The sequence below is a fragment of the Aythya ferina genome (assembly GCF_964211825.1).
Source record: "Aythya ferina genome assembly, chromosome: Z".
In the NCBI taxonomy this organism is placed as follows: domain Eukaryota; kingdom Metazoa; phylum Chordata; class Aves; order Anseriformes; family Anatidae; genus Aythya; species Aythya ferina.
In genome coordinates, this window is record NC_140299.1 from 77,584,862 (window position 1) to 77,610,412 (window position 25,551).

The 25,551-nt window shown below is 37.4% G+C and overlaps 1 protein-coding gene across 11 annotated transcripts in view; it reads right to left on the reverse strand.

Moving 5' to 3' along the window:
• Positions 1-25,551, reverse strand: part of SSBP2 (single stranded DNA binding protein 2) — a 188,625-nt gene that overhangs the window by 36,563 nt on the left and 126,511 nt on the right. For 6 of the 11 annotated variants that reach the window (XR_014687464.1, XM_084505177.1, XM_084505178.1 and 3 more), the window contains 5 exons: positions 13,801-13,860; positions 10,634-10,700; positions 10,377-10,447; positions 6,380-6,471; positions 115-163 (listed from right to left, as the gene is read on the reverse strand). Coding sequence is in view for 10 of the 11 variants with exons in the window: in XM_084505177.1 (XP_084361303.1) it covers positions 115-163; positions 6,380-6,471; positions 10,377-10,447; positions 10,634-10,700; positions 13,801-13,860 (339 nt within the window). In the remaining variant the exon portion in view is untranslated. The remainder of the gene's footprint in view (positions 1-114; positions 164-6,379; positions 6,472-10,376; positions 10,448-10,633; positions 10,701-13,800; positions 13,861-25,551) is intronic. The other 5 variants (XM_084505179.1, XM_084505180.1, XM_084505176.1 and 2 more) reach the window with 1 other exon arrangement.

The following is a 25,551-nucleotide window of genomic DNA, read 5'->3' on the forward strand; positions in this document are numbered from 1 at the left end:
AACAAACCCATGCATTATTTTTATTTGTTGAATTGATTTTTTTTTCCTGGTATGTTGATGAGAAATAATTCTCTGCATATAAGATGATTTTAGTATGTTTAAATATTTACTTACAGAATTGGCATTGGTTGGGTTTGGCCAAGGTCTACCACCGCCAGGGCCCCTGTAAGAGAAGACGAACGATGAGACACAGAACAATCCCCAGGCTTCTGACCTGTTCTAAGGAAGCAAACGTTTCAAAGCAGTCTGTTTCCAGAGTAAGTGAAGAGATGGCTTTCTTCAGATGACATTAAAGAGTGATCATCAACGATAACTGCACCAAGCTACAGTGCTACAGAAAAGTTCCCGTTGTTGCACTACTTTCTTCGCTTCATCAGTATATGAGCTGATTTATTTATGACTACAGCCCTGCCATTTACATGTTAGACAGCTCGTGTCCTAACTCATTCTGTGTACGTGTGAGCTTTTCAGGACACCACCACCAGCAGCTACCCTGCCAGTGGCCAGCCTGGAGGTAGCCAAGCTCTGCACTGGTTCCAGGCACCTGCAAATTTAGGGAGCATCAGATGTGCCCCCCCCCCTTTTACATCCTCAATGGAATGATTGGAAAAACATTGCAAATTTGTGTCTCTTGAAATGCTTTTCTAGTGTTTGGGAAGAATTTAACTCTGTTTACAACATTTTAGTGTGCTACAAAAGTCGTGAAAAGAGTGAAATACCTGTTGCAAAATTCTTTAAGTTTCTCAGGGAGAGTGTTTTTCTTTCAACTTTATTAAAATTTTTATAACGTTTGAGGGAAGTATAACACATTCCATAAAAATCTCATTACAGTACAGATCAAAGCAGAAATTTACAAAAATATAGGTTTAATTTGAGTCATGAAACTGTATTCTTGCTTAAATAATGAAGTACCTTCCTGAAGAATTGTGGACACATGCACGTATTGAGTATGGGTCTAGAATACTGCACGTATAGCAAGGTTTCATTTGTGGAAAGAGTGCTTTCCTTACAAACATTTTGGTAACAACTATTCTTTAGAATAACAAGCTACAAAAAATGTGTTGCTCTAATATGTGTCTGAGAAGCATAGCAATTGGGTATATACATACATATATTTAATATATGTATTTATAAAAAAAATGAAAGCATGACACTTTAAGCCTACATTTTAAACACATCTAGATAGGTATCTAAAAATAGATTCCTACTCGACGAAGGATATGTTAGCTCCAGAGAAGTCCCAGAAACATGAAATTTATCAGAAACCAGGCAAAATGGAAATTTCAGACTTCTCAGACATTCTTGTTACGCTTGGCTCAAACAGTGTATTTATGATTAAGTAGCAGTTTCCTAGCAGGAGGGACAAGAGTGCAACAAGCCAAGGAAGTCTTTGATAAAGCTTGCTCAGACTAAACATCAGACGGATGCTAAGAGCAAAACAGAATGGGGAAAGGAAAGAGAAAAAACTCTCCAGACAGAGCACCTTTTTTTCTTTCTCACAACTCGGGCTATTCTTTTGAGTTTCTCATTCTTAGCTGAAATCAGAAATATAGTTTGGTGTACTTGAGGGTACTAGGCAGTCTTGAGGGAACTAAACCATATGGGAAGCAAAATCTCCATGTTTTACAGTCATAACAAGTGAATAACCATAATTATCCCTGGTAGCATTACAAACTTCTGGTTATTTATAAATAAGACAAATTCGTGTTTTGAGAGCCCTGACAACTGAAAGGCTGAGGAGATGACAAAGCCATTGCATTAAAAATGGCATTTTGGCCTCATTAGCTTTAGAAAAGGGACATTAGCTGCAATAGCTTACCAGACTTGGAAGAGTGATTTAAATACAGAGATAAAAGTAGATTTTATTAATGAGTTCAGGAAGTATTCTATTTTAAAGTTTTGCAAAAGTAAAAACAATAAGTACATATTGTTGCTTGAGGGATTTAATATTGAATCTCTCATTTTTTTATTGCATTGTTGGTGAAACTATTACGAAGAAATTATCTCAAACAATGAACTGAAATAAATCAAGTGAATCATTCCATCTTATGAAGCTCACATTTATGGGAGGTTGGAAAACAGAATTGTAGGAGAGGGTCTTTTTGCTGAAACACTTCCCCACTAGAAAAGGAAGACATTTCTGAGTGCATTTTTCTCAGCTTCAGTGGTCCTTCCATGAAGGTTAAAAATCCATCACCCTAGCAGTCATACATGGGTTGCTTCATGCAGCATGTTTGCTGGAAGATACCTCCATGAGGGCTTTTAGCAATGGCCAGTGGCTGCCTTACTCTAGCCAGGAAAGGGACTCATGGCATCATGCAAGCACTGCCTAATACAAGTGGATTTTGCAGACGCAACACTCTGCTAATAATAACACGGGAAATATTAAGTGATCCTTTTCTTCTTTTCTGTCACATCCCGTATGTGGTTTGTTGGAACCTCTTTTTCTGAGAAACCAGCAGTATTTGCAACAACACTGGAAGTTGGTTTTCACCACAAAACCCGGCAATTGTTTGTGTGACATTAAATGACACAAAGATATCTACTGAAAAACATCATATGGAAAATGGCCATGACTACACTGCAGATTACTGTGAAGCATGGAGAAGTTAAAAAGCTGACTCAGATACACAACTGGGTTAGCCACAGCAACATGGAAATTTAGGAGGGTTTTATGAGAAGACTGGGAAACAAATTCTTCTCAACATCATGGTACCTCTGGTGAGCATGCAAGTTTTGTGTAAAGCTAAATGCATGTAATGCCTGAGTTATCCTGCAGGCTGTACTACTGCTGCTTCCAGTGAGGAAACTCACCTTTCATCTAAAAAGCTGTTAGAATTTGCAAATTTACTGGAAGTCATGGACAGCTCTAAGTATAGACTCAGAAAACTCTGTAGCAGATTCTGCTTGAAAGCCATATGGTTTATATAGAGCATAATGTTGTTAGCTTATAAAACACATAAAAAAGCTACCTGCATTTTTTTTTCCAATTCAATGCAAGCTATTTTTTTTTTTTCTTTTATAAAAATGTTTATTTTGGAAGTATCAATAGGCTCATAAAAGATTATTATGATTGCTCTGCTTCCAAAATATGAGTAATTTACACAATATCTACCACTATGACTAATTGCAAGTGCAGTTGAGGTTAGTCCTGTACCCCTGACCACAGCACATGGAGAAATTAAGTCCAGCATTTCAGTTTCCTAATTGGCAAATACATCCCATCAGAAATTAAACCTCTAGATACAAGTTTGTGAGCTACAGTTAAAAAATAAAATCACATTTTTTTCCCTTTCAGGCATGAATGAGATATTCTTAGTGCCTGATACAGCACTGCAGGTCACACAGGCCATTAAAAAGTGCCAGAAAAATGCAACAGTGCTCCCTGAAATTTGCCATCTTGTTTCTAAAGAGCAGGTTTCCATGAAGAAATAATATCTTACTAAAAATGGCTACTCGAAGTTTCAGCTTAAAACCCTGTAGGTAAAATAAGGTTATTTTTTAAAAGATACAGGATATGTATCTACTGTTTAAAGCACTAATCTGATATGCACTACCTATGATGGAGCAAGGAATTATTTAAAAATACTACATTTGTGAAGTATATGTTCATGAAGTGAAATACTGTCTATGAGCTCTAAGGCTAGCTGCTACCATTTTTCACAATAAAGAACATTTTCTCATCCAGAAAAATGTGAAATTGCATTTGGCTGATATTCTGCTCTTAGCCAGAACAGCTTCCTTTGAAGCTTTCCCAGGAGAAAAAGCTGGATTTTGAAATGGCATCTGCTTTTTGTAGAGTACATGCTTTTATATTTTAACATTGCCAGAAAGCCAAAAACATCGAACACAACAGTGCAAAACCTTAATGTATGATATATGGCTATGTGAAGACAAACATAAGTTAACATAAGGCAATAGTTTTATGTATAGTTATCTTCTTTTCCTAGAAATGTAAGTACACTAAATGATGTACAGCTTTCTCAGAGCTGTGCATTAGGTGAATTGTAAGGGGTAATACAGAGAATGAGTTGAATGCACAAAGGTGCATCTGTTGCTACTGCCCACGGGTCATTTGCAGGTGTGCTCTGCCTTGATCCTGTATGCAGAACAGGCCTGAAGATGAGTCCTTACTATGGCTTCAGGGTAACAACAAACCTGACAGCAGAAACTTTACAATAAGGAATGAACGTGATGTCTAGAAATAAAATTAAAGGAAGCCCACACCACATCGATGCCTTTGTACTCCTTTGGATCAGTGTATGTCCCTCCATTTGATACAAGAAAAAGTAATGTTTGGTTTCATTAGAAAAAAAATATAATATATATATATATAAAACATTCATGTGAGCAAGGCAATATTCTAACTCCAAAGGTCTGTGTTTCAGCATGTAGCAGAGGTCAGCATATGCTATAGCATAATACTGCAGGATGAGCACTTTGGACTCCCTTATGCCTCCAGCATGCACTGTAATATACCAAGGGGCAGCAGGAAGTCTTTTCAAAACCAAGCAAGTGTACTCCAGCTGAGCTGGAGGAAAGACGAGGTTTGTAAAAAATGTACAGAAGTGCAGCACATGCCTGATAAGACAAGGAGACTGCTACGGGTATGGCTTCCTAACTGCTGTTCTACCTGGTGTTCTTCTCAGAAGACCAAACACTCTATCAAAGCTCATGAATTCCCTAACCAAAGGTCTCCAGTTCAGGGCATCCCCTTTAACATACAAGTTCAAAGGAAAATGTGCTTCTCCATCACTGATTTAAAAGAACATGATCTATGGATGCTTACTGACTCAACACAAGATGAAACCTGCTTATTAAATGCTGCCACAGGGAAAATGTTAGTATTTCAACCCATAACCATCTCCTTTCTTTATGGCAAACAAGAAGTTCTTTTTGTCAGAAAACATGTTTGTTTGTTCTTTCTATGTGAAGAATAAACAAATTCTTCCTATCTCTCATTTATGTGGATAAGTATCCTCAAAATACCTTATCTGTCCTCAGTTTTAATTCCAGAACATTTTATTTTAGGAAGCTACATTTTCTTTTCTTAAAACTAAATCTCCTCTTGGGGACAATCTGTGTAGTGCTTATATTATACTCACACTGAATTTCAATATCTAAATATTTTTTTCTACATCAATTTTATTTAAAAGAAGAAATGCCTACCCTTGGGAAGTTTCCTAAAATTGTCTGGAGTCCGATATATGATGCACATGATAGAGTTATGATAAACTTTAGATTTTATTTTATTTGCTTCAAAAAATCAAAGTCTGTCCAGAAATCAGAAAAAATGAAGGACATGCCAGATTAGACTTTTTTTAATGGTGTTATCTATTTCAATACTCAATTTCCAGGTAATAACCTCTGGTCTGTGTTACACTAACAGTAATTATAGCAGCCCCTTAAAATTTCAGAATCTCTTATGAGAGAAATCTATATATATATAATACAAGGAGCTTTTTTTTTTTTTTTTTTTTTTTTTAAATAATTATAAAAACAACTCCAGGCAAGCAAAGATTTATGGCAAGCGAAGAAGATTTCTCATCTTGAGTCAGTTGCTATGCTAAAATCCATAGTTTAAATCTAGACTACTATATTAGTCTAGATACAGTAATTTTATATCTAAACATTTTCTACATGCCTACAAAGAGGTGTTGTCTACCTGTGTAAATGGAATAATGCAATCCAATAACTAAATGCACATTTGGAATAAATCAATATAACTAAACTGAACTCGGTTGATATCACTTTATACTAGATGATAATCCAGCGCCAGGAGTACATAGAAATACTAGAAAACTTACACTCATATCTGGAGTACTGTTCTATACATTTAGAGTGGAAATAAACATAATAATCGAAATAAAGGCAGTAACAAAGAAAGAATCATCCACACTTTTTCATTCAAATATGTTTGTGTTTTTTTTTTTTTTTTTCTGTTTTACAAAGAGCTCTAGACAGTAGTGTTATTTTGCTAAAATTATGTTTCGTCATTTTGCAGAGAAGGACCATACCTGTACCATTCTTTACAAAAAGTAAAGTAAAACCATAAATGATTATAATGTCACTGGTAAAAAAATGCATACATGGAAATATCAGTAACTGTACTGACAAAATATTCCCAGAATTTTAACTTTGACTTGTGAAAAAATCTCAGTGATTGTGCAGACTTGAAGGAACAGCAAAGGAGGCTGTTAGAAATGCATGCAGAAGAAGCATGCTGCTGCAGGTTCACTTTTTTTCAGTTGCAGTTATTAGTCATCAAAGCACTTTACTTATCAAAGCATGCTCTCCCTTGTGTTATGTAACCCAAATGTTACTTCCACAATGAAACAATGATTTTCTAAATATTAAAAGATTTTATTATTGTGCTTACATGTTCATTCCAGGCATCCCCGGGCCACCTAAAGCATTCAGTGGGGGTCTCATTGCACCTCCATAGTTCTGCAATGATAACCAAGGGTCAGACTACCACAAAACAAAAAAACAAAACCAAAGAGGAGGGGGAAAGAAAGGACAGCAGGTTAATGATATCCCTATACAACTGCTGACTGGATAGGCCAATGCAATTCATTCTTTCAGGAGTTTCCATTGTTGACTTTAAAAACAATACTGTTATCCCCAAGGAGAAAGAATTACATTTACTACTCAAACAATAGGAATACAATAAGAATACTTAAAATGCAAATCCTTACAGGAGGAAATATTTACACAACTAGATATCAAGTCAATGGCCAGAGGGACAGCTTTTAAAACGTATTCAACTTTTATAACAAGGAAGCTCATTCAAAATCAGTAACCCGGACTTAGGTTCTGAGATTTCTACGTAATGGAATTTAAATACAATTGTTTTTATTAGACTCTGTTAGGGTATCAAGAAATGCTTGTTTAAAATTACACCATATGACATCACTTTTATAACATACAGCATAACCATTACATTTCTCTTCTAATCAGTCAATTCTAATGTCCAGTGTGACTAATACAAAAATTACTTAATATGATAATGACTGTCATAGCATTGCCAACAAACGGATTGCCCATTGCCTATGAAATCAGAGTTTATGGTCTGATCACATTATGACAAAAATTTAACTGTACTGTTTACATGAAAAACTATAATTATTTTAATTCAGATGAATACAAGCAGAACAGTCTATCTCTGCTCACAATCTTAATGAATTCTGTATTCTGTGTTAATTTTTCTTACTTTTTTTTTCTATATTTTTTCTGATATTCCAAAGAAATGGATAATAGCATATTTTCTAAACTGAATATTATTGACTTTAACATGTTGGTTGTGCACTTTGGAAAGCAAGGGGATAAGCAAATGATTTACTTAAAAATACTTAACTCATTGTTGCTGTCTTTTTTCCAATAATAAAAATGAATACACATTAATTGTTATACTATACAACTATACTATAAAATGCAAAATCTATATGACCTAGGCTTATGGGTATTCTCTGTAATGGTCCCATTCACAAAGCCATGTAAACATGACATCATGAATACATGGGAGAAATCCTACAGAGGTATTCAAATTATCAATCTGGTCCTGTTTATGAGTATAGTGATTACAGATAAACTAGTTATCTAGAACTGAAATGGAACTAGGAGAGGAAGTCCCACTGCTAACAACAGAAACCCAAAATATAAAATTTTCTTCATTGTTAGACAGTCCTGAAAGTGTACCATACAAAGCTGGTTTGCAAGAACACATCCAGAGGTTGTAAATAGAGGTCCTCTTCCAGAGCAGCAATTCTATGATTCTATGATCCAGCAGTGCCATCTGAAGATACTATTATCCATAGCTGCCGGACATAAATCACTACTCATTCCTGAACTTTTGTGAGCAGCAGGCAGATTGATTGGTGTGCATGCTCAATCAAAAGTCAGCCAGAATAACTCAAATCTCCTGTTACACCTAAGTTGTCCTAGAAAATTTTGCCTGAACCACTGCTCTCAGAACTGTAGGGCAGTCACTGGTGGGTAGTCAAAGCAGCTGGGTGCAGTAACATCTTCAGTTGGCACTACTGGATCTGGAAGAGAACACAGGCCAACTATATATAAAAAAAACCAACCGTAGTTCCAGATCTATTTTATTTAATTTTCCCATCTTGATTTGGAGTGCTGAGCCATTCTCCCTATTTGGCCTGTTGGGTATCTCCCCTCCTTATTTTAGTTTTGGAATGATTTGCGTAGACCAGGGTTAAAGATCTTTATGGAATCCTGCATGACTGGAAGACTCCTAATCAAATGTACTTCTAACTCTAATTACTGCTAATTCTAATCAAATGTACTCTTTCATCCTAAAATAAGAGCACTTTCATTAAGGCTACTGATACACATGTTCTTTTAGCTGCAGCTATGCTCTCTGCCCTAATTTGTTCCTTGCAGATTTTACTTAAAGTCACCACCACCACTATTTTTCTGGTGGTTTAGTTGTTCATAAAAGGGCTCCCTAACATCAGGTGGTCTAAATGAGACAGATTAGCCAAGACTTGTTTTTTAAATATTTAAGATAACCCAATTATTTTTGACTTGAATGCATTAGGAAGCACATGAGAAGCTCACCAGCAAGTATGAGGGACTGGGTGTAAGTAGCCCATTACAACGTGCAGGGAGCACCTTGAACAGGTGGTGTACCTGTGGCTTGAAAAAACCTGAACCTAATTCTTTGTAGCTGTTCACACATTCAAGCATTTACAACAGTACTCAGCTTTCAGCTTCATGTTTTTTTAGTTTGGAAAGCTGTGGAATCATAAAACACAAAATGCTGAGACAAGCATTTCTGTATCACTACATTAAGTGCTTCCCAAGTCCACTGCCTGTGCAGCCAGGTAGCTGAGCCTCACATTCTGGGCACACCTAGGTCAACTTTACAGCACTGTAGCAAGAGGACCTTAAAGTAGGTGTGAAAGATCCATCAAATTTGTTTTTAGAACTGCATTCTGAGAAGATCCTAAAAACAACACATGAAGATGGATGACAATCCATTTATAGAAAAGTTTGAGTTATAAGCTCAAATTTGTGTAGCTAAGTTACATTTTCCCCATTTTAAGAGGATATTTTGTAAAGAAAGAAAGATGAACTTTACAAAAATACTGGATTTTAAGAGAGAGCAAAAATGAAAAAAATCATCCTTGTAAGAACTGGCATGAGATTTGCCTGCTGTGTGACTAATGGTGCTGCATAAAGTATCAGCTCAATCTCATATGGCAGTGCTGCAAAGCTTCTCTTTCTACCTCCAAAACGTAAGTTGTAAATAAACTTCAATGCTACAGAAAAAACAACAAATGTTTAATAACAGTTTGTTGGTCACACAGCAGACGTTGTGTTAAACTGAACAACTGGTTTCTACCAAGAAGGCACAAAAGTGTAAAGGCAGTTATGAACAGATTTGAAAGGCAATGCTATTTAATCATTTAAAATTCACTTTCTATTCCAAGGAACAAAGAATCCACTAGAGAGATTATCTGAAATGGAAAGCAAAAATGCAAAGTGTGGGCACAACAAGCACACTATAAACAAAATACTGGCAACATTGCTATAAAACAGCACTACCTAAATTTTCGCTCACTGAGAGAGCTGACAAAATATAAAATAATATTTTGGTTCATGTTTCAGGTACATATCGGAATAAATTTATTTTCTACCTCAGTTTATTATTAAAATGCATTACTGACAAATATCCACTAATATTTTGCATTTTTGAGGAGAGTGCTAATATACAATTACAACCAGGTCAGCACCATGGAGAAGGCAGGTTCTTGCAATCCAAGATTGCTTCACTCCTTGAAATTAAAGCTGGAGGAATGTTTATGATTGATATGATTGATATAGGGCAAAAATAGCAGCATTAACTGCTAGCATAATTTTATATTAAAATCTTTCTGGTACTCACTAAAAATCTGTCTCAATAGTGGATGAAGAAAAACTTTACTTTTTTTTTTGTTGTTTGTTTTTTGTTACAGTTTGCCTAAGATGGTAATACTGTGAGATGAACTCTTCCCTCCTTAACAGCATGATCAAATAGGGTGGGAGTAAGAGGAAACACCTGCTCAATACTTGGGCCTCTTTGCAAACCCTAGCCTTTCATTACAGGATACATTAGCTGTAGGAAAAACACAACTTTCCTGAAATAAGCAAGCTAAGGGACGCCTTCTAATTTCAAATCTGAATTAAAATTACTAATTCTTGAACTTTAGACTTTGTAAAGCTGCAATTAGAAATTCATTTTTAACAGAGATAAATTTTATTTTTAAATGGGTTTAGAGGTACAAGTCCTGGTTCAAGCTATGCAGAACTAGAGTAATACAGTATAAGTACAGATCTCTCAATAAAAATTGATTTCTATTTGCAGAAGGTACCTGTGGTCCTAAAGGAACCATTCCTCTTGGGGGAGTCATTCTCTGCATTGGCCCACCCATGTTAGGATGCCCTGCAAATAAAATTATGTAATTTTAAAAACCATGCAAAATACAAGCATCTTCTAAATCAACTTTGATGAGTCATTCTTTCCTATTTTACAGAAAGCTTAAAAAGCTGCAGTACACTTTGAAACACAGGGAAAAAGATACGGGTTTAGAAAGACAGCACTTTTGTATGCTCCAAATATTTCGTTCACCTTGCTGCCGTGTTGGGTCCATCCCACTAGGCAATAATGGCTGACTTCCTGGGACACCTCCAAGTGCCTGCAGGCATAGAAACTGTATTACAAGGACATAATACACTGAAAATCATGTTAAACAGATAATACAGGTGTTTTGTTTTTTAATTCCCAGATGTTTCTTTGCAGTCAAGAGTCATGCATAAGAGTTTACGTTCCTAAATGTCCTAATTAAATGTCCTAAATGTCCAACAACCCGAACTATGGATTGCATAAACAAGCTCTTGGACTTCCTTGAAATTACGTATAAATCTTCAAAATACGACCCCACTATTTTGCCTTTTTTCTCCAATTATTGTTTTGCTTTAGCTTACCTATCATTTAACCTCAGATCATTGCCTATTTCTTGGCTACAGGGCAATTTATCCTAAGTTTGTACTCTTACAGTTTTCCCTTTTAACCATTATTTTAACATCTTCCCTTAAGAGGACAGAATGTGGGCACCATGATGTCCACCGAGAGTGAGACATATCAGTTTGCCAGCCACACAGTATTCAAAGGGGTAAGGCAAAGCAGCACTGTGATATGCAAGAGGTTTTATCATCCACTCTCCCCCTCCTTTGAAGGGTATCAGTGCTAAAATAAGATTTTAATTCATCTACGGGAGAAAACAACAGTCACAGCACTTGCTCCTATAAGCTTGCCTTCAAGTACGAAGATACACCGAGTTGTTATTTCACCTCTGGTCCAATCAAATGCATCATTTTTATGTCCCTAAATTTTTACCTGCCCTCCGGGTTTTTAGCAACTGATTTTGGTTTACAGCTAATTTCTACAGTCTCTTACAGTCTAGTCAACTAGAACAATGCTTTTATGAATGATCTTTGCAGCTGACCCACAAAGCACTATTTAAAATTTCAAAACAGTAATATGTTCTCAGTAAAAATGTGTCTGGAATGAGTAAATCCTGTATTATGAAAGTTATCTACTCATGTAGCACAGGTAATTGCTTACTGAGTGAATGGATAAGTTACTGGTGACCTGGAAACACTGTGGTACTTTTGGATATGTACAAAGGGGAGCTTATCTGCAAACACTCTGTGGTTTACTTCCATAACAGTTGGGGACTTCAAATTTAGAATGTGCATTATTACATCGGGTTAACACCAAGTCAAAAGGTGTTCTATAGTAACGTTATGGAATGAACACAGTCTGAAACAACATCGTTTAAATCTGGATTTTACATTTACTTCAGTGGCTTAGAGTCAGGATGATGTGTAAGAAGTAGACATGAAATACACAGAGATGTGTCTACTCACGCATTGTCAATACTATTGCAGGACTAGGTCTTGCAGGGCACGACGGAGCCCTGGAGGCAGCCTTGGGGCACTCATGTGGCACTCAGTGTTTAGTAATGCTCCTTGCTGTGGAGCCCAGGTCCATCTCGGATACCCCTACACAACTGGGTGTGCCCTGCATCAGACCTCCTTGCCCAAAATACACTCCCTACGGCTATGCATTGAGGGATGGAGTTATAGTTAGGGTGGGAGTCAACTCCGATGCTTACTTGCTTCCCGGTAACCAAAACATCAGTGTTAAAGCTGCATTACAGTAGTTCATTATTTCCACACGCTGTTCATCCATGCTATAACTCAAATAAGGGTAGCGTTGCTCTGAGCAGTAACTCACAAATGCAGCAGAATGCAAATGAATTGCAAGAGCTGCACTCCACAAACATTATGTTACATCTCTACACCAAAAATGTCAGAATGTGCAGACAAAAATGCTTCTGAAACTAAAGCTGGAGGCTGGCAGCAGTTTTACAGCATTTGCCACATCCAGCTTCTACCTGCCAGTATTTGCACAGCTCAGAAACACAGAAACAGAAACAAACGAACAAGCGACACCCAAACTCTGGTGTACCTTTGGCTGAGATGAAAATGGTTTACTGAAAGGTGCAAAAATCAGAAAGATGCTTTGTACTGAATTACAGTACACTGTAACAAACACTTAACTAAGCACTCTGGATGGATGACATTGCACTCATATTGTCTCCTGATGGCCATTTCCACAATGTTAATTTTAAGTCACCCATTTATCTCCTGACGAAGAAGCTATGCTACAGCTAACTTAACCTCCTCTCAAACATCACTGAGTGGAACATCTGAAGAAGTGTTGCAACTTGAAATGTCCATCTCACTGAAATCTGAAGTTCAACTTCCTGGCAATATTGTGCCAGTGCTCAAGCCAAGCGCTCATTGTGATACACAGATATAAAAAAGACAGAAACTGGGGTGGAATAGAACAGCCTCCTCATCGATACGTCAAAGGCAGTCCTGGAAGTCTACGTTTCACAAAAAAGATATTACGGCCTTCCTATCAACCTTTCCCAATCTTGCAAATGACCCAGTTTTTCTCTCAGAGTTCCACTGGCATTTTTCTGTCTGCTTATCACTAACATTTCAACTGCTGACATCCATTTTCTCCTCTTCTGTCTGCACTAAGAAGAACTTAAAATACAAACTCTATCTGTTTCCAGAACCATCTTTTCACAGATGGGCCAATAAAGGTCTCTGCTGACGAACAGCAGCTCATTACTCATTCTTGTTACAGTAGCATGCATACCCTTTGGTGGAGATGAGAGAAAAGTGGGAATTTGATGCTTTTATAAAGTCCTCAGAGTGCCTGTAAGAGCCATAACACACTTGATAACTGCTTCTCACTGATCATCCCCATGTTTACTGTGGAGTAAATATACTTTACGCATCCCACAAAGAATAGGAGGGAGTGATGTATTTTATGTAGAATTAAGTAAAGCAATTCTCAGAGGTAACTGTGTAGTGTTGGAAGGAAAGTTTAGAGAACGTAACGTCTATGGAGATGCTTTGCCTTCATCTTAGCAGCCAGCAAAACCTGGCTGAGGTTGATGCAGCTCTCTACAAGGCCAAGAACACTCTCCTTCTGTAGACAGGCTGAGGGTATGATAAATTTTGAGGTGTATGCACTCATTCAGCACAGAAAAGTGAGCTTGCAGTGGCACGGTGTGTCTACTAATGACAAAATAGAGTGGAGAGGGACATAGCGATATGTGCCAGGGACATTGGTGGCCAATAGGACAATGCTCCCTGCTCCTAGCACTGCATGATGACCAGGACCACAAGTGTGCACCAGGGATAAATTCTTACCTGATTGGGTATTCTTAAGGGTGGTCTTGGACCTCCGGGGTACCGAGGGGACATGAAAGGCTACCAAAAAGAAAAAGAAAAAAGAAAAAAAGAAATACTGCTAAATAACTCAACTTAGCTTGTAAATACCACATTGAGTCATTGGGTGTATGGCCCGTGCCATGTTCAAACCTCAAACATCCATCTTAAATACTTCCACAGAGCATGCAGTAGATTATTCCATCTTTAGCACAGCTTAATAAATTTAGAGATTCTTACTGAATGCATGTAGCAAGACACATTACTTAAAGTTTTGTTGCAGCTACTGTGAATGCAGAATATAAACAATTTAATGCATTAACTGTGAAGAATAATAAACCATTTAGTTCATGTTATCACACATCTAATCTTTTCACTACCAAAGGGAGAGAGATAAGAACTCTAGAATACAAAAGCAAAATGTTCTTGAAAGACTCAAGAGTAAGCACCAGCATAATAATTCACAAATAATTTCTCTTCACCTCTTCATAATAATACAGTAAAGTGTCATACAAGACTCAATCTGTGAGGGCACAAATTTCAAGTTTATGTCACTAATATCTAGAACTTCAGTGGTCTATATGAACCGGGACAATGTATCCTTTCCTCCCATCCCTCCATACACAATTCCACACTCATTACAACTTTTCCTCTAGCAAAGCCACATATACACTAACCCTGTACTATAAGCTTCTACTGGTTCCTGGCTTTCTACTACACTACCCTGTAGCCCAGAAACAAGGACAGTCCCTTAAACTAAGACCATAAATAAATGATAAACAAATGGCACTACAAGCAAATACATTTAACATCTCTACTTATTCTATCTCAAAGTGTGACAGTAATCTAGAAATCTAAAAAGCAGGGAGATTAGCAGGAAGAAAGCACAAACATCTGACTAAACAGATGATGAAGAGGATCTTTTTGGCAAGCAAACATACCTATAACTTCAGAAGAAAATGAGCTAGAAGTATGCTTTGACTGTGAAAACAGGGATAAAAAAGACTGGTTCCTTCAAGAGCTGGAGAAAAATAATCTTTCCATAAGATGTCCCCATAAAACTTTTACTAATATGTTAGCTTATTGTCTTCTATGCCTGAATTGTTAGGCGCTGGGAAAGCAAAAATGATGTGTCACTGATTATAACGAAACAAGAGCTTGTTTCTGTTCACAACACTGCCTAGCAGTCATCAGAGAAAGGAGGGATATGAAAGAAAGGAGTCACATGGCACATCCCAGGAGAAATCTCTTACAACAAATAACCTACTGCACAATCCCACTCTTAGCCTCTTGGAAAAGAAACAAATGCACATAGACAGGAATCATCTAGTCAGTTGTAGTTAAGGTCCACAAGCGGGTCACTGAAAGTCTGCGCCCAACACATCACTGTTTCATGAATGGCTGACATATTTGAGCTGTGTCAGCTGCACTGTGCTATAAAATACAATGCTAGTGATCATCAGTATTAGTAATGCATGTAATAATAATAGCAATAACTAGCAGCACAATTATAATTATTACTAATAATTAGCAACAGTATTTTTCCAATGATCTGCGGAAGAAAAATCAACTGAACCTTTCACATGTCAGAATAAGATGAAAGTTGTAGTAATAATCTTCTATATAAACATGTTTGAAATGGATAGTAGGAAGCAATTTAAAATACAGATGGTTTACAAATTGGAGAAGAAAAGTTAAATGACAACTGGGAAAAGATTACATTAATAAAAAGGGCATTTGAAATGTGCTATAGAAGAGGGAGGCTTCTTCACGCCCTCTATTTGATGGTGAGATTCTATGATGAGAAAGAAACAGAAAAAAAAACGTTTGTGCATGTGGTGAAGGCTGTAAACATAAGGATCTTTGTAAAGCAGTAGAAGTGTGAGGCAATTAGAATTTCAACAATTTCCTTATAGGTCAACCAATTGCATTCTATGGAGTGCAGCAGCTCTAGTGAGTGCATTTGGCTTATTATATTCATCGAATGATACTTTATTTACAGTTTATTTACAGCTGTACATCTTGTAAAAGGGAAATCAGTAATGTCTTGCAAATCAACCATACTTCAATGTAGAATAGCACCACCGATATTAGTGCATAATAGCGCGTTATTCGCAGAACATCTCTTTCACCTTTCAGATTTCCAGTCAAGTAGGATGGAAGCCTACTTGTCCCTTCACTTCCCAACAGGTTACTTTCATATTCATTTTGTACAAATATCTAAAAAAATATTCTCTCTGTAGGAAGCTAAATTTTATTAAAAGTGCTGGAACAGCAGTCATACTAAGTCACAGTTTTATTTTCACGTTGTGACTCACAGTGTCTCCAATGTGTGACAATTTGGGACCGGCACTGTTTAACATCTTTGTCAGTGACATGGGCAGTGGGACCAAGTGCATCCTCGGCACATTTGCCAATGACACTGAACTGTGTCATCTCTGGATGTGCATCCCTTCCCTGTAGTGTCAGGGAAGGGATGCCATCCAGAGGGACCTGGGCAGGCCTGAGAGGACTTCTGTCAGTGACTGTAGTCCCTGTTATCCTATGAACAAGGAATAATGTTTTAAAACTAAAAAAGGGTAGATTTAGATTAGATATAAGGAAGAAATTCTTTACTCAGAGGGTGGTGAGGCACTGGACCAGGTTATCCAAGGAAGCTGTGGGCGTCCCATCCCTGGAGGTGTTCAAGGCCAGGCTGGATGGGGCTTTGGGCAACCTGATCTGGTGGGAGGTGTCCGTGCCCATGGCAGGAGTGTTGGAACTAGATGGTCCGACCCAAACCATTCTATGATTCTATTAATCATAGTCCATTTTTTTTTAGTTTGCTGCATCCCTGAGGTCAGAAGCTACTTAAGATAATTGTGTAGATTTGCACTTGTGGATTTGCATTGAATAGATTTGTAAGGTCTCAAGTCAATTTAATAACTATTTAATACAAACCTTACAGATTAAATATAAGATTCTTCTCTGAAATAATATAGTAAGTCACCTTTTTTCTTGATGCACTGTTATGCAGGCATGAAATCAAACATTTATTTGCAAACCAGTGCATCTGTTCTTAAATGATTTGTTACTTCATTGTATAATAATGACTAACTATAGAAGGCTCTTCAATATAATTATCATAAAAGAAATTTTACTTACTGTAAATATATTTATACATTTCTTTTAAGTATATTTGTGGAAATGCTTAAACCTTCTCCCATTCTTTAAGCAACTAAACCCACATAGAAGAAAAATGAATGACTTAATTTCAGAGAGCTCTTGTAGTTCTTGATTATCCTTGGATATAAATACTGCACTTGAAGATGGTACTCTATGGGCAGTAAAATATATAAATAACTAACAAGCCCACAACAAGTAATATTTTGGTGATTATGTGTCGATAACATGTTATACAGCATTGTAGAAAGTGGTGAGACACTCATGCTCAAAGACAATTCTAAAAAATTTCACTCTGTTTTGTATCAGCATTTAATACTCAAGGTTACCACAAAAAATTCTACTACGAAAAGAAAAAAAATTAATACTTTATGTTTTGTATTATTAACTTTCTCCATTTCCGTCATTATAAATTTATTGCCCATAAAAAGCTCTACCAAGACACAACAGAAATGCTGTCAAATATTTTAATGAAAATATGTTAAATATGAACAACTTTTTATTACATTAGAAACAATTTATTTTTTTTCAAGTATGACACACATGAGGCATTAAGGCATTCTAAAAGACTTGAATTCAAGCAGCCGGCTTTTTTGGGGGGGGGTCATGTGTGGTGTTTCACTACATCCTTTGTAATTAGGAATTAGTCTCAACTGGTTTTACTTCATTGTTGAGTGTTGCTTGAAATGACTGCAGTTTATAGAGGAACAATGCTAGACTTCATTTCTGACAGTTAGTAGCATTCCTTCCTTGACTTCTGAAACTCTTTCATCCCCTTCTCTTAGAGATATTGCAGCATATATATCCATATATATAAATAATAGGTTCAAAGTACGTGCACTAATTTAAAAATAGTGACCATCAATTTTAAATTGGTCCATGGGGTGCTTGATTTTTGAACACAAAAAATAAATTCTTTGTGTGCTGAAGACAGGCAGGCATTTCTGCCTGCTAACCCAGACTTGTGTCAACTCACAATTCAGCATCTTGATAGTCTAAAATCTTATGTGGTCCTCTGTACTAAATTCACTGCCAGACAGACTCCTGATTTGTCACAACAGTTCAGCAAAAGAGATTGGTTAGGAATCACATCAATGAATCAAAAAATGAATCTTCCTTGCTTATCCCGGCTCACAAGGAGTAAGACAGCTATCAACAATGCACAGATTACAAGAGGATTTCCTCCATCTCTCTGGTAAAAAGAAAGCATTATAGACACATGACTATTAAAAAATAAGAAAAGCAAAAATAGAAACAATTAAATCCAAAGAATATACCAAAAGACAGATAACATGATTTAATAATGCTATACCATGCTGTCAGGTAGGAAGAAGACAGAGGGCCAAAAGACTTATCTCCTAGAACCCTCTCTGTGCAGAAGGGTGCAGTAACATTTATATCATTTCATAGCCAGATCTTGCTTAGTATATAAGAAAGCTTGAGCAGTGTATTTGAATATATAAGCTCTCAAGAACCTGATCTGCCAAGGAAAAAGAATTTTACTGGAGTGGCTCCTTCCAACAATAATTTCCAGACTCAGGAATGGCTCTCAAGGGTTTACAGTAACTAATGCAACCTTCAAGTTGCTTGAATTCACAACAGGGACATTAGACTGAGTATGAGAAGATATAAACAACACCTTCACACACTACCCTTAGCTACAATTAACTTCTCAAATGGGGTTCAGGAACAGGCACATAACTTCAGTGATGTATTAAGAAAAGGAACAAAAAGCTCAAAATAAACCAAAGCAAAATGAAATAATGTGTAGAAAACAAAAATAGCAAAAAATAAGGCAAGAGTGTCTTACCTAAGCTACAACTGAGAAGACAGCCCTAGGTGGAGGTGCCACCACATTTGGAAATGGGTCACACAAGTTACGGAAATACCCAAAGAATATGGCAAACATGTTTGGAAATCAGCTTACTGAACACATTTGTGAACACCAGTATATTGTATTTACTGCTTTCAGTTATATAACCCAATAATTTGGTATGGGGCCAGCTCTCTTTAATATCTTTATCACTGATGTGGATGAGGGGATTGAGTGCACCCTCAGTAAGTTTGCAGATGACACCAAGTTAGGTGCGTGTGTCGACATGCTCGAGGGCAGGAAGGCTCTGCAGGAGGATCTGGATAGGCTGCACCGATGGGCTGAGGTCAACTGCATGACGTTCAACAAGGCCAAGTGCCGGGTCCTGCACCTGGGGTGCAACAACCCCAAGCAGAGCTACAGGCTGGGAGAGGAGTGGTTGGAAAGCAGAGAAGGACCTGGGAGTGATGGTGGATAGTCGGCTGAATATGAGCCAGCAGTGTGCTCAGGTGGCCAAGAAGGCCAACGGCATCCTGGCTTGTATCAGAAGCAGTGTGACCAGCAGGGCTCGGGAAGTGATCGTCCCCCTGTACTCGGCTCTGGTGAGGCCGCACCTCGAGTACTGTGTTCAGTTTTGGGCCCCTCGCTACAAGAAGGACATGGAGGTGCTTGAGCGGGTGCAGAGAAGGGCGACGAAGCTGGTGAGGGGCCTGGAGAACAAGTCCTACGAGGAGCGGCTGAGGGAGCTGGGCTTGTTCAGCCTGGAGAAGAGGAGGCTCAGGGGTGACCTTATCGCTCTCTATAGGTACCTCAAGGGAGGCTGTAGCGAGGTGGGGGTTGGTCTGTTCTCCCACGTGCCTGGTGACAGGACGAGGGGGAATGGGCTTAAGTTGATCCAGGGGAATTTTAGGTTAGATGTTAGGAAGAACTTCTTTACTGAAAGGGTTGTTAGGCATTGGAACGGGCTGCCCAGGGAAGTGATTGAGTCACCATCCCTGGAGGTCTTTAAAAGATGTTTAGATGTAGAGCTTAGTGATGTGGTTTAGTGGAGGACTGGTTAGTGTTAGGTCAGAGGTTGGACTCGGTGATCTTGGAGGTCTCTTCCAACCTAGATGATTCTGTGATTCTGTGAAAAATTGCATACCGAAGACTGTTGTCAAGCAGCTGAGACCAAAGGCATATAAGCAGAAACTTTCTAAACTGAGTGAAAAAGAAGTGTGGTATAGAAAAAAACCTCCTGTGCAGTCACAACAGAACATATGTATTTATCAACTTAATGTAGATGAAATGTTGAAGGAGGGATACTAAACAAAATAAAATCAAGATTTGAAATCTTAAATTTAGAAAACTCTTTGCTCTTTTTCATGTCAAATTATTTAAAACATTTAAAAGAAGAAGTTTGAGAATTTTAATGATGGTGGCACACATTTTGCAAGTTGTGTGTGCATGTGTATATGTGTTTGCGTGTGAGTATACAACATAAAAAATTTTAAAATACTGTTTTTCTTAATCTCTGGGAAAACATGAGGACAAGCAGATAATAAGTTTCTAGCAGGGAAGTCAAATGATGTTGAAGCATCAGACACCAGTCTCACAGCCCACATTCTGATTCTGATATTCAGGAAGAAAGATTTCAGAAAAAAATATCCACAGGGAAGTTGATGACATAAATGCATAGAAGCCAGCATGTTTCCATGCCAATTGTATAATTCTTCCTGCATCTTCGTTTCGTTGTTTATGTGACTCTACAATATGATGCATTTTAGTTTTCATGTACTTACGACTAGGGAATAAATGATCTTAAAAGATGGTACTGCAGGTTTCAAGAAATCTGCTTGTTTAAATTTACTTCCCTTCCAAAAATTGGGAATATAATTTGCTTCCAAATATGGCTAAGCTGTTTTTTTTTTTTTTTTTTTTTTTTTGCACTGACATTTGTTATCCTTTTTACTCAAACTGTTATATTTATCAACCACATATTATTCCACATAAATTGCAAATTTTTCAATAATACACATTCAAATAAGTAATCCGCAGTATTGCTCACATTTCAATTCCTATTTCTAGATTAATGAGATTGAATTTACCATAAATATCTGTATCTGTTCCAATATATGCATATTATATGATATCCTATGCTTTGTTACATTGCATTGTACAATTTCACATACTAAACAAACACACATCAGGAAAACAAGTAAACGTAGTTCAAGAGGAATTACTGCAGTTACTGGGCATGAGTGATGCTGGGGTTGCACACATCTGCTAACAGTAAAAATACCAAGAGACAAAAAGACAGTGAACAAAGCAAGGGCTGTTTCTCTGAGGGGGATAAAATGGAATGAATAATGCTTGAACGGGAGAACCTCGTATACATGGCATGAAAAAAATAAAAATCTTTTTCAGTGAGGGTGGCTTAAAATAACAACACTCCTCTAGAGTCACATTAACATCTTCCCAGCTCGGTGCAATAAAAGGTTTGTTCCAACTTGAAAGAATATGCAGATCTCTGGTCAAAGCAGGATGAAAGGTACATTTTTAAAGCACATCACCAATCTGTTTTAAATAAATGCATTTGAGCCAACTGGATAAAGAGGAGCAGTCGTTTAATCCATGTCAGCTGGCCCAAATACGCGCTCTGGGGCTAACTGGTTTTTGGTGGGGCTGCTTGCTGAGTGTGACACACGCCACCCTCAGCAATGGGATGCGCTGGAGGCACCTGGCTGAGGCCTTCCCTCCTGGTGTCAGCACCATGTCTCCACGGGTGAGCGCTCGTACAAGAGGGCTCTTGTGTGTGTTTACACAAACACAGCTGTGTTTACTTCTCTGGGGTGCCTCAGCATGGCACCAGCCAAGCCTGACCAGTGTGTGCTGTCCACGTGGACACCAGGCTGGGCCTGACAGAGGAGTTGGGCTCAAGGCCCTTCCTCTTCCACCATCAAGTTGCCAGTGGACAGTGGAGAGGGAGAGGACATGTCTCTAGCCACAGCTCCATCCAGATCTGGAAGAGGATGCCAGTACCGTGCTCCTACTGCAGTTGATAAGACGTAGGAAAGCAGAGGAACATGTACTTGCACCAGGACCTGCAGACAGAGCTCTGCTGGGCTTCCCAAAGCCACCTCTACACGCACGCTTCCAAAATAAAACCAAAACAACAACAACAAAAACCACACACACCAAAACCAAACAAGCAACCAAACAAAAAAACTAACTGGAATCTTCTTGTTAGAACACTATTTCTTTACCTGCACCATCACATTTAGAAAAATCTCCTTAGATTGTGTGTCTCAGCACCATGATTGGCTGGTAGTATTTATTCCTAACTGGAGAACTCCTCTTAAAAAGATAAAAAAGAGCACACCACAAATTAAAAAATACAAGGTGAAAAACACAGTTTTAAGCACTTGGTATGGAAAAAGACTGAAATGGTTTTACTTGGTTTGCGTAGTTCAGTCACCATAATCAACACAAACTCTAAATTCTACTCATCACTAGAAACTACAAATGGAATCACAACTATAATTTGTGTCCATGCTATGATAAACTATTTTAATTTAATTGTGCTGTTACTTGATGAGCAGGTATAACAAAAGAGTCCAAGTTACTAGCATCACAATCAGAAAACAGATGTGAATTCTCTTAGAGCTCAAATCCCTTAATATATTAAAAAAAAAAAAAAAAAAAAGTCAGAAAAATAATTCAATTGCCAAGTTTTATATTACGTCTCTAAAACTATGATTCATATTCACTTTTTTGGTTTTCAAATTCTGTTCTTGGTTTAAACAACTAACATCATTAAACTATTTATAGCATGAAAATAAGACTACTTTATGATTTTATTTAATTTCCTTATTCTGGTATCAGTATTGAAAAAATATTAGTAAGTAACGTTTTAATATATCTCCTTAAGACTCCTGCATTTTATAGAATGATTTAGAGGTACTTTACAACTACCATGCTTAGTAGTATGAGTGCTTCCATTATAAAATATATGGTTTTGTCCTCTTAAAAAGTACAGTAATGAACCATAAAATATGTGTGAAGAATTTATCCAGGTTAGTTTATAATTCATATATTTCATTTATTTAGTTTCCTCTGCATTTTTTGTGGACATCTTCATTGGCAATGACAGTCACCGCAGTGTTTAAGACATTCCTGATTAACACATTTTAATTCCAACCAGAACCATACTAAATTAGCTCTCAAAATGACACACTTGTGCTGGCACAGTCTGCTGATAAGCATAAACATGTAACTTATCCTCTATGAAGCTCAGACAGGCTATCATCAATTCTTAACAGAAATTATTTTCCTATTCAATTGCATTTTACTGTTAATTATACAAACTCTCTTGTCCCTTTTTGCTCTGCAAGAGGCTGATACAGTGTTAGAGGTCTTTGTTTTGTATTTTGCTTAAGTATTTTGGGGCTGAAAGCGGGGTTACATACTGCATATCTTGTAATCTACAAGTATAAATCAAAAGAATTGTTTTCATCTACACTGTTTCAGATAAAATCATGTAAGCTTCTCAGCATAAAGACAGCATGTCTCCTTATGCTGGCCTTTTTTGATGACCATATCCATTTTCATGAGCAGGTTCTTCTCTGTACTTCAGATGAAGATCCCCATAAAAATGGTTTCCGTGTTTTTTATTTTGTACGAGCAGCCTGACGTGGTCTGGCAACGTATAAATTGCAACATTAACAGCTTTGATTTAATTCAGAGTACAGACTAATATTAAAAAAATAATAATAAATATAAAAATGAAAAGCTTTCTATGGACCTCTGTTTTTCCACATATAAGATTCCAAAAGTTATAACCAGAACAACACTAGCATTTCAAACAAAATGAATGCCTTATCCCTAGCCAATACATACAGGACTTGTTCTACTATATGAAAGAATACCACAAAACTTTGAATATATAACTTGCACACTCTGCATAGAAAAGTGAGAAGAAAAAAATCCTCTTAAAAATACGTTCCTTTTGTCCCCAGCTAAACATCTCTCTGTGATCTGAGCAGCAGGATCTGCCTCCTGGCTGAGCTACTTCTACAGAAATTTAAGAAAGTAAATAACACTGATTCTGATGATAGATGATCTTTAGGAATGGTACTGTTATTACATCTATCTGACTTTGTGGGAAGCACCATTATCTTGTGCTCACAAAGACAGCAAGAGAGAGAAAAAGGCTAAATTATGCACATGGTATATAATGGCAGTTTTGAAAGAAACACATTTTAAAATAGGCTACTAACTATACATTTTAAATCGTGTTAATAGTTTTGACTTCAGTTCTTACTAAACTACAAAAAATAAAATATTTCAAACATGATTTAAGCTAAAACTGAAAGATAAGTATCTCCCTTTTAAAAGAGATAAGCAAACCATGCTTTTATAATTCAGACATGCACACAGCTCACTGAGCTGGAGACTTCCCTTAAATTCAGTGAACCTTCTGGTCACCCCTGACCATGATACACAACTGATTTTTTGGAACTTTGAAAACGAAAAGCTGGTGTTTGTTATTCCTGCTGTTATTTTTAATAAACAGTATTTTGAAGCTAAATGCATTATCTTCTTCCAACAGTCTAAAACCTAGGCACTTGTGGCTCATATAAAGACTACAACAACCAGACTGCGACAGGAGCTGAATTAACCTCATCAGAAGGAAGCACTACATACAAATAACAATCCCTCCCCTACCTTTAAGTACACTTCAGCAGCAACTAGATGACCAGTTTGGGTGGATGGTCAGCCCCCTTAAATTTGTGACATTTACCCCACGAACAGAGAACTGACATTAAGGGCAAGATGCTAAAAGTTCAGAGCAGACCCCTGAGGTAAATAACTTGTGCCTAATTCCCTCCCTCCCCTCCCTACTCCACAGCTAGCAGCGGGTCTGCGGCTGCTTGAAATTGTGCATGTGGACGGGGAGGTGGGGAAGTGTGGGCTCAAAGCTTATTTAGCTACTCAAGCTGAGCAGTTTTAATTTGTTCTAGCAGTTACGAGCAACAAAACCATTTCCACAACTGCAGGATGGAATTATCAAAGCCAGCAGATGTCAGACACCTCTATCTTTTTAGAAGTTGACTTTGTTTCTGGCATTTAGAGAAAATGAACGAACAAGAAGGAACAAGCACAAACTACATGGAGATCTTTTTAGATGTTATACCACACCCACATAGTCTAAGAAATCAAATTAATTTTTTAAATATTTTAAGATGCAATGTGATACTGAGAAGGGCAAAAAGGCACATATCTCAATTCTGCAGAGAGGTAGAGACATATGCATAGTTTCATGCACTGGGGTGGGTGGATACATTTACAAGCATCACAGATTGCAAAGATTATTTTTTTTTTTTTTACTAGCATCAATTGTATAGACCCATAGGAAAAAAAATCCCATTTAAAATGCACTTTCATATTTTCAAAGCTTTGCAAGGCCTAGCAGAGCTGCTGGCTTCACTCACAACCTATATTTGCAGCTCTGATGATGAGTCATTTGCTTACAGTAATGTATTGCAGTCTGTGACATTTTCCATGCTTCTTCACTCTATCTGCTCTACTCGGGGCCCAATGCTTCAACTTTTCACTTTTTCACCTGCAATTATCTCACTTGTTTCACTGGAGTTTAGGATGGGTGTGAACATGTAGCAAAACTAGCTAATTTTAGTCATGCTCTAGTTCGTTTTTAACGATTTGTATGTTTTAGTTTAAAAAAAAAAATGTACAGCAGATTTTGATTTTGCAAGAGA